The sequence below is a fragment of the Gossypium raimondii genome, chromosome 4 (genome assembly GCF_025698545.1).
Source record: "Gossypium raimondii isolate GPD5lz chromosome 4, ASM2569854v1, whole genome shotgun sequence".
NCBI lineage: Eukaryota > Viridiplantae > Streptophyta > Magnoliopsida > Malvales > Malvaceae > Gossypium > Gossypium raimondii.
The window spans coordinates 20,790,011-20,799,765 of NC_068568.1; the positions used below are offsets into that span (position 1 = coordinate 20,790,011).

Here is a 9,755-nt window from a genome sequence, read left to right on the forward strand (position 1 = left end):
CGAGTTAGGATGATAAAATGAGACTCGTCAACTTGATAACTCGATTAACTTAAAATTTTCACTTGATCCGAATGAACGCTCATCTTTAGCTGCCATGATAATTTTTTGGGTAAATTCTCATATAGTCACCCAAGTTTTAGCGTGTTCTTATTTCAGTCACTCAATTTTTTTTTGTTAATTTAGTCACTCTCGTTAAGTTAATTTCCTATTTTAGTCACTCTACCGTTAAAATGCACTAGTTACTAGACTGAATGATGAATGACAAACTTTTGATTGGTATGATAATAAATTTAGTCCTTAACATTTTACACATTCTATTAATTTTGGTCCTAATTATTAAAAAAATCAACAAATTTAACCCCAAATGTTTACACATTCCTTTAGTTTAATCTTGATTTTACACATTCTATCAATTTGATTCTAATTATTTTAAAAAAAATTTAGAAAGTGTCGCGTGACACAACTCAATTAGAATGTGCCACATGGCACTTCAATCCAATAAGAAAGTGTCATGTGGCATCCATATGTAATAAAAATAAAAATACATTCTAAAAAATAAATAAAAATTATAAAAATAAATTAAATAATAAAAATGTAATAAAAAATTATAAAAATATACCATGTGACTTTGATTGGTGTTGATCGATGTTGACCAAAGGTTTGCACGTTGAAGTGGCAATCCCTAATCGGGTATGTGTTCCAGATAATATTAATAATATGAATAGACAAGATTTAGTCAATCCAAGGTCCTTGTTTGAGGAGCCTCCAAAACCCAAAATGGATGCATAATTAAGATTAGGGGTGAATAAAACTCAATTTAATTCAAAAATTAGAAAAAAATCAAATGTCAAGTTAATTAGATTGATTTTTTGATTTTTTTAGTCAACTTGAATAAGTAATTTGAATTTTGATTTTGAGTCGAATTGAATTTACAATTTGAATAACTCGAATAATTCAATAATGATTGGTGTAAATAGTCCTTTGGTTCTATCAATTTTGAAAATGAGCAATTTAGTCTTTCTCTCAACAAAAAATCAAAATAATTTTAAAATATTTATAAAATTTCAAAATTTATATTTTAAAAAATTTAAATTTTTTAAAAATCTAAAGAATATATAAAGAAAGTTAAAATTTTAAAATAATAATTTTGGGGACCAAAATAAGTTAATTAATGATTCAAGTTTATCATATTTTCTTATTTTGCTTTGAAAACTTTTTCAAATATATGTGGTTTCAAATTTATATGCTCATGGATGTAGTTATACAATAACATGATTTTAATTTGACATGTTTAATTTTTTTAAATTTAATTATAGAAATTTTACTTGATTTGACTCGACTTGAATTTCATTTCACTCGACTCAATTCGAAAAAACTTCAAATAGAGTTAGGATGAAAAATTGGACTAAATCAAATAAAATTCAAAACTTAGAATTGACGACTCTAGGTGAATATTTAGGTAGATGATACCAAGAGGAGAGCTTATTGAGAACCAATTAGGTAGTTCGAAGTTAGTTCGGTGAGGTCGAGAGATAAACCAGACTAAATCGTCTAATATGATAAAATGGTGACCGAGAGGTAAAATTGAACCAATTAGAAGTTTAAAATTTTTAGTTCCCTAATCCAAACACTAATCAACAACATGGAAGTCAACCAACCACTTGTGTTCATTGAATTGTTATTGTGTATTTTTCACTATTTTATAATTTAGTCCTTAGCGTTAGATAGTTAATTAGTGTAATTACCCATTGATTATAATTTGTCGTAATATAATACTTAGTGAGTAATTATATAGACTTTCTACTTGCATGCTTGCTCCACATTAATCACTTTGTCCCCGAACTCTCTTAGGTTCAATCATTGGAATACTCGAGATGTTCCATTGTAACATTATAAATATTAAAACTGACTTGTCACACTTGTAGTACACTACTAGATTATTGATTGTATTTGTGTTGATTCATAGTCTCGACGCACACACGTCAGGGTGCGATCAATGCCTATTTACAATATGAGAGTCCTTAGGTATTTAAACTCTATACATTCTTATCCTTTAGGATTTACAATAATTACATTGGTAACTCTAGTTTTACTAGAGTATTTCATTAGGCCACCAATGCTTCAAGTAGATGGGTTTCTCCATTTGTTCCACGAATCGGGCCAGTACAAGTGGGTCCAATAAGCCCCATTTAATCAATTGACCTTCATGGGACATTCTGTGCGTATTTGTCACGGGCTTAGATTTGCGACCCCTGACACTAGCACAGTGCGAGCATTTATGTTAAAAATTAACTTGTATGTTACGAAATTCAAATATAATTTTCTTATCGTTAGATTAAGTTACTAGTTCGATAGTTTTTGTATTTGCTTAACTTATAAATAGGTGAATGTACTTAAGAGGTCCCTTTATTATAGGAATCTGATCAAATTAGTCTTTCTACTATTAGACGGATATATTTAGTCTATGTACTATTACAATAAATTAAAAAAGACCAAATTGGAGTAGAGTTAACATTTGTTGTTTAAAAAGTATCGTTTACCGTTTAACAGAGTTAATATTTTTTAAAGTTTTTATGATTTTGTAAATGAAATCTTTTGTTTGGAATTAAACTACAATTGGAAAAAAAATTCAAGATATTTTGTATACAATAAATGTAAACTCTATTACGTTTTGAATTTATTTGATTCTTTTTAATAATAAAAAGGTTACAGAGAATAGTAGTTTTGCCAACATTGTCAAGACCTAGTACGAGAATTTGAGCTTCTCTATTACCGAACAGAGAGGAGAACTGTTGTCAACCCAGCCGAGATAAAAGAGCCACAATCACATCAGCGAGATAGGTAATTTAAGGAATTTAAAAAAGAATCATTTTGTGGAGTTTATAAGAATCATAAGAACCATCTGGCAACAAAAACTCTAAACCACTTTTTTTTTTCAAAAATATAATGCGGTCGATGAACTATGCTCAAGCGTGCGTTTGAGATCTGAGTAATGAACACAACAATATGAAACACACACACAAATAAACAAACAAAATAATAATATTAAGTCTCGTATATTTTCCAGGGAAACAAACGGTAGTAGGGATTGTTGATTCGTAAGTAGATTGGAGAGGGTGAGATCCGACGAGGTTGCTCTTAACGCCGTGGAGAACGAATCGCAGCGCGTCGTTCTGGACTCCTCCAATTTTGTGTTGAATCGTCTTCGGTGCCTCCATTTTCCTCTTCTTTTTTCATTTTGTTTGCAAAGTTAGGGGTTTTAGGGGGGAAATTTGGGGAAAAATAAAAAACGCCATTATTGCTTATCTTTTGCGGCGTTAAACGCCGCAAAAAATCATTTCATTTTGAACAAAACGATGCCGTTTTGCTCTGTTAAACATCCTTTATTTTATCTGCTAAAAATTATTAGTTAAGTGATTTTATTTATTTATCATTTAAAAAAAATCTAATATTTAAATATATCAAATGGTTTAAATTAAATATTTTTAAATATAAAGGCATTAATTGATTGTATAAAATTTCATCATTTAACAAATCTCAAGTAAACCTTAAATCCTAAACCATTTAATATATATAAAGTTTATCTATTATCTCTTAAATAATTTAACTATAATCATAATTTTAATATATTAAAATTAATATTATTTCTTTTACAATTATATAAGAAATTACTTAATATATAAATTAAAAAAATACTAATTAATCTAAATCTTAAATCCTATCCCTTATCCTTTAAACCCTAAACCCTAAAACATAAATAATAAACCCTAAACCCTAACACTTAACCCTAACTCTTAACCCTAACCCTTAAACCATAAATCATTATCTCTAAACCCATAATCCATAAACCTTAAACTCTAAACTATATACCCTAAATCAAAACCTAAACTATAGTGATAATTAATTCAATATTTTAAAATTAATACTATCTCTTTTACGATTATATAAGAAATTATTTAGTATATAGATTAAAAAACAATCAGTAATGTACCCAAAAAACTTTAAAATTATTTTAAATCTATAAGAAATCTCATTCAATTGGATATATGGTAGGGTAAAAAAATGGGACACCAAAAGAATTGACTGTCGAGTCGTATGAGGTAGGAAACTCTCAAGTACGGTTCTAAGGGAAGGAATTGAACCACCTATTTCGACCGGGGAGAACAGGCCATTCGACAGGGGGATTCTGAAATAGCGGAGGCTTGGTTCAATCAAGTCGCTGAGTATTGGAAACATGCTATAGCGCTTACTCCTGGTAATTATATTGAAGAGCAGAATTGGTTAAAGATCACGTGGCATTTCGAATATTTTAATTTTTTCATTTTTAACAAATATTTTTTTATGTTTTTTCATTTCAAATTATTTCTACGTGTCATTATTTTTTTTGAAGATTTTAAATATTTAATTAAAAATAAATTGAATTTTAATTAATATAAATAAACTAATTAAATAATAAATAGACAGACAAAATGGTTTTTGCGACGCTTTTTGAAAACGCCGCTAAAGCCCCGAGCATTAGCGGCGCTTTTTGAAATCGCCGCTAGAGCCCCAAAAGCTTAGAGCAGCGTGGGGCTTAGGTTTTTTTTTCTAATGCTCTATTTTTAGCGGTGCTTTTCAAAAAGCGCCGCTAATGCTCGATTTTTAGCAGCGTTTTTTGTCCAAACGCCGCTAAAAATGCCGCTAAAAGCCTGTTTTGCTGTAGTGGTATCTTTGTTGTCTTCACAAGTTATGATGGACATATGACAGTGCCTGTCGTTCGCTAAAACTCCATTGGCCACCGATATTTTTTCTTGGAAAGTGGGTGACTCTTCATTAACTTCTTAATTTGTTTATGTTTTGAGAGTATTTTAGAAATAAAAAATGATTTCACGTGTCGATTTGGACCCATGTTGTCTTAAGTTTTATATGTTTTTTGTTTGTTTTTTCATTGTTTAATAAGTCTTCAGTTTTAGAAGTTTTTGTCTGCTCTTATAGCACGTTTTAGTCTTGGTTATGCATGTAATCTTAGTTTTTCAAGTGATTTTAGGGATGATTTTATTGTTGTCCTCTCTAGTTTGGTGAATGCTCGATTCTTTTTTGTCGATTTTTGCTTGCCACTTTGGACCATTTAGGGCTGATTTCCTTATTGTATTGAGTGCTTGCAATCACTCCAGGTATATCGAGCTTGAGTTGTGACAAAGCCAATTGTCAACGTGTCATAATGTTCTAGTAATGCTGAGACTAAAGCTTTTGTTGTGTTGATGGAACTTGTCCTTTACCATCTACGACGAATGTTTGTTATTAACGAATTCACCTTTCAAAAACAGAATATAGAGTTAAATTTTAGTTAAGTTGAAAATAATTTTGTAATTGACGGTGGATTCCGACAAGACAGTATTATTAGCTCCCAAAATGAGATAACCATGCAAAGAGAATTTGTACCATGTTGCCAAGATCAAAACCAATATTCTTTTTGTTTCGTAATCATTTAACTATAAGATATTGGTTAGTATTGCTATTGCAAAATTTTGGAGGCTACAACTAGCCTTTAATCATACAGTATTTTATATTTTATATTTTATATTTTAGAGATTGAGGGCTTTGTATATATATATGTTTACATATAATATAAGATTATTTTTAATAAAATTATCAATTATTTGTAAGATTACTTAGTATATTATTCAGTATTATTGCATTTATTTTATTAAAATGTAAGAATTTTGTTAGATAAAACTACTTAAAAACACATTTTACTAAATTATAATTGAAAATTATTTTTAAATTTGTTAATGCACGAAAATTGAAACTTGTAGTAATTTATTTTACTAATAAATGAATGTAGATATCAAGTAAATTAATTTTTGGATTTTTTCAAATAAATAAACTAATATAATAAATAGTTAAGGCTTTACTTTTGATTACAGTGAGAAAAAAGGAATATATATACACTAAAACATGTTATTTGGCATAGTTTAAGGAAAACTTTGACCTAAATCTTAAAAATGGTATATTTGTTATAAACGTAATGTTTTGAACGGAGTGTAATAGATAAAACTAGTTTAGATTCTTGTGCGATATTGCATAAATTTTATAATTTTATTTTTTCAAATTAATTATTAATTTAAAAAAGGTAATGATATATGTGCATTTATATAAAATGGTTGATTTTGTTCAACAAAAATATAAAATATAAAAATACATTGAAAAAAATAAATCTAAATACATCGATATTGTGCACAATAAATATAAATATTTTAAAATTAACCATAGAAACATGTATTGTTTTTTTTTAGAATTTGTAGTAAGCAGCATGAATTATTAATATTATTTATAATTATTAAAATGTATATAGTTTATATTTTATCAAAAAATAATTTATAATTAAAATTTGAAATTAGCATAATAAATTATTACTTGAAGAATATATTAAAGAAATAGAAAATTTTAATAAGAAAAATCATTAGTGGTAATGGAATATTAACTAATCTTATATTATCTCGAAAATGATAAAGATTTTCACTCTTTCTATTTAAAAATGAATTAATAATAAAATATTAATGTTAAAGTTGTTATCGGATACCTATTTAACACCGTATTATCTTGTCTCCTATTCTTAATATTTTATTTAAAAAAACATTAGTGTTAATGTTGGAAGTGGTATTTTAATGGAATTGAATTGTGTAATTATCTGCCATAATTAAGGATGAAACTTGGCGTGTGATGAATGCAGCAGCTGAATGACTGAAAATGAGGACAGAGTGTGACACAAGTTTTTGCTTCTACTAATGGAAAATTCACTATATTTTTCATTTAGCCAAATCTGGGACATGCTCCGGATTTGTTTATAACTTTGAAATGACCTTGCTTTATGACTTATGTACCACTCACTGAGTCACTTATGGTGGAGTCCCCTTTATGCCTTCTCTTCTAAAAGAATATCTCTAAATATGGTAAAACTTCCTTTCAAAAATTTGCATCTCTAAACTTTGGGAAAGGTTCTATGATATTAATCATTAAAGAAAAACAAACAATTAACAATTTCTTAGGATCTATGAAAGAAAAAAGAAAGAAAGGCTAGTTGAGTTTCAAGCACAAGGGGGGGCTTCCAAATATTCCAAAACTCGTACATCCTTTTTTTGATGTTCAAGTTGCATGGTAAAGAAAACTTGAAAACATTGTTTATAATTCAATTCTTGGACGACCAAGTGGATTCATAAATTGTTGGAGAGTTAAAAGTGTAATTTTACCAAAAGCATATTTAATATTTTGGGTCCCGATGAAAATCATGTTAAATGTTATAAAAGAACCTAGAACAAACAGCCAATCAAGAACCAATTCCAGGGTCCCCCAACTGAGAAATAATCATATATATATATACAACTAAAACAATATGATATTGAATATAGCAAAAGCCAAAGGAGTTTCCACTCATTTCTTCCTTTTATGAATTCCCATTTATTACAAAAGTTTATAGTACTCTTCAACATCTATATCTAGAGAAGTAGCAGTCTTTCCATTTCATACACTATAAAAAGGGTTTCTCTTCTTACTTACATTACATCCTTCCTTCAATAGAATCATATATAACAATCCTTCTCTTCTTTTCATTCAGTGTCACCAAGAATGGGAGAGCCTCTCATTGTTGGGGGAGTAATTGGGGATGTTCTTGATTCTTTCAATCCTAGCATTAAAATGTCCGTCACTTTCAATAACAAGCAAGTCTTTAATGGACATGAGTTTTACCCTTCATCTGTTGCCACCAAACCTAGGGTTGAGATTCAAGGTGGTGATTTGAGAACTTTCTTCACTCTGGTAAGTGGTTCTGCCTCACCTTCTTCTTCTTCATCACCTCTTTCCTCTTTTTCCATTTTTATAATCCCAAGTTGTTTCATGCTCTTCTATTTTTGTTGCAGGTCATGACCGACCCTGATGTCCCTGGACCTAGTGATCCTTATTTAAGGGAACACCTTCACTGGTATTCAAAACCCTACTCCTCTTACCAATACATATATATATACGCGTGTGTATTCTAGGGTTAATCACCCTTCAACCCTACATTCAAACAGCAAATTACTTGCATAAATATTTTATGTAATCTGTCAATTTCAAAATTCTTATATCCTCATATATATGTTTAGATATGTGCCGGATAGAATATTTTAAGAAAGGAGAGTAAGATAGATATATTAATAGAGCAGTCCAGTCCATCATGCATGCCCATGAAAGAGTTCACTGTTGGGATACAGTCTAGAGAGGGTTACCAAAGTGGCTCTAAATCCAGTACTTTTTCCCACTTTCTTCAATGATCACCACCACAATAGCTGTGTGCGGGACCCAAACAACTATTGTTTGAAAAGCAAATTGCTTCAATATATTAATAATTAAAATAACAACCACTCGTAAACTTATTGTCATGTCACGTCTTTAATCTAATCAATTAATGATTAAGAGTTGGGACAAAACCAAAGTTCATAACTTCTTCAACTCTGTAATAATCAAGTCTGCATGCATTGATAAGATATTAGTAGAGATCTTAGTTATTTGGAAAGCAACAAATAATAGATAAAACTAGAAAATAAGAGCTTGCACCTGCCAAAAAAGAAAAGAAAAAGAGCTGACAGTTTCTTTTGATTTTGACCATTTAACAGGATTGTGACAGACATCCCAGGCACAACAGATGCCACGTTTGGTAGGTTTGTCCTTGTAATTAATTACCTGTTGGACAAATTTAAAAAAAGATATAACAAAAAGTAGTGATCTTTTTAACTTTTTGGTCTGTGGGGCATTTTATCAAACAGGAAGGGAAGTTGTGAACTATGAGATCCCAAGGCCAGATATAGGAATCCACAGGTTTGTTTTCGTTCTTTTCAAGCAGAAACGTCGACAGGTAATCAGGTCACCTTCTTCGAGAGATAACTTCAACACCCGAGATTTCGCTGCTGAGAACGATCTTGGCCTCCCTGTTGCCGCTGTTTATTTCAATGCACGAAGAGAAACTGCTGCAAGGAGACGCTAATTAAACCTTCAAAACTCAAGAAAGAACGTTCCATTTGGATTGGGAAAAAAAACAGGGTTTTTATGTAAACTGTGTGGTTATTCTAAAAAATGTAGTCTTGCAGTACCATTAGTATAAATAATTTACTGCAGAGACCTTCTTCTTGAGACTCTACCATGGCTTACTGAGGTGTTCAAACTTATAAGCTTTTATTTTTGGTAGTGTAACTTGTTATGTGTTACACTTGGAAACCTTTTATTTTTTTTTCAGTTTGTTGAGTAATATTTTTTTCGTATTGTATTAATGGAATCGTAAGAGATATTTATACATGTTCTTACTGTTATTATTACAGCTCACAATAGAGCCTACTATTTTGTCTCGGTCTTGGGGCCGATGGTACTGACATTCTCTATCTCTGGTGCTGACATTCCCTAGGCATTCCTTGGCATATCGGACGCGTGTCTGCGGTGCATGCCGTCCTTTCTAATCCAGGGACTGACTCTTCCAGCGAGCCTCGTACCTACTAGTCACGAGCAGGGATCCCTTGCAGGGCTCGCAATCCCTTCTGCGGACATAGCTTGCGACCTTATTCCTGCGGGGCTTACACGAGCTCTCCTCGCAAGCTTCCCGTGCGAGCTATCTTTGCGAACATTTAGCATTCTAGCGGGGTCCCCAGTGAACTATGCCTGTAGGTGAGCATTCTTTTTTCGGGTCGGGTCTATCTGGGTCAGAGATCCAAATCCTAGTGGGTCATCTAGGTTGGCAGTTCCCAAATCCT

General features: G+C 30.8%; 1 protein-coding gene across 1 annotated transcript; it reads left to right on the forward strand.

The window, feature by feature from the left end:
• Window positions 1-7,476: 7,476 nt before the first annotated feature.
• On the forward strand, window positions 7,477-9,306 carry LOC105767784 (CEN-like protein 2). The gene is made up of 4 exons (XM_012587353.2): window positions 7,477-7,794; window positions 7,896-7,957; window positions 8,631-8,671; window positions 8,781-9,306. Exons 1-4 carry the CDS (start codon window positions 7,606-7,608, stop codon window positions 8,996-8,998), a joined length of 510 nt encoding a protein of 169 aa, XP_012442807.1. The 5' UTR covers window positions 7,477-7,605; the 3' UTR covers window positions 8,999-9,306.
• Window positions 9,307-9,755: the final 449 nt, after the last annotated feature.

What these genes read in the sequence shown, in the direction of transcription:
- LOC105767784 (XM_012587353.2), top strand. Translation starts at nt 7,606, where the DNA reads ATGGGAGAGCCTCTCATTGTTGGGGGAGTAATTGGGGATGTTCTTGAT. An exon ending in TTAAGGGAACACCTTCACTG is followed by an intron (nt 7,958 to 8,630) that starts GTATTCAAAACC and finishes ACCATTTAACAG; the next exon opens with GATTGTGACAGACATCCCAG. An exon ending in CACAACAGATGCCACGTTTG is followed by an intron (nt 8,672 to 8,780) that starts GTAGGTTTGTCC and finishes TTTATCAAACAG; the next exon opens with GAAGGGAAGTTGTGAACTAT.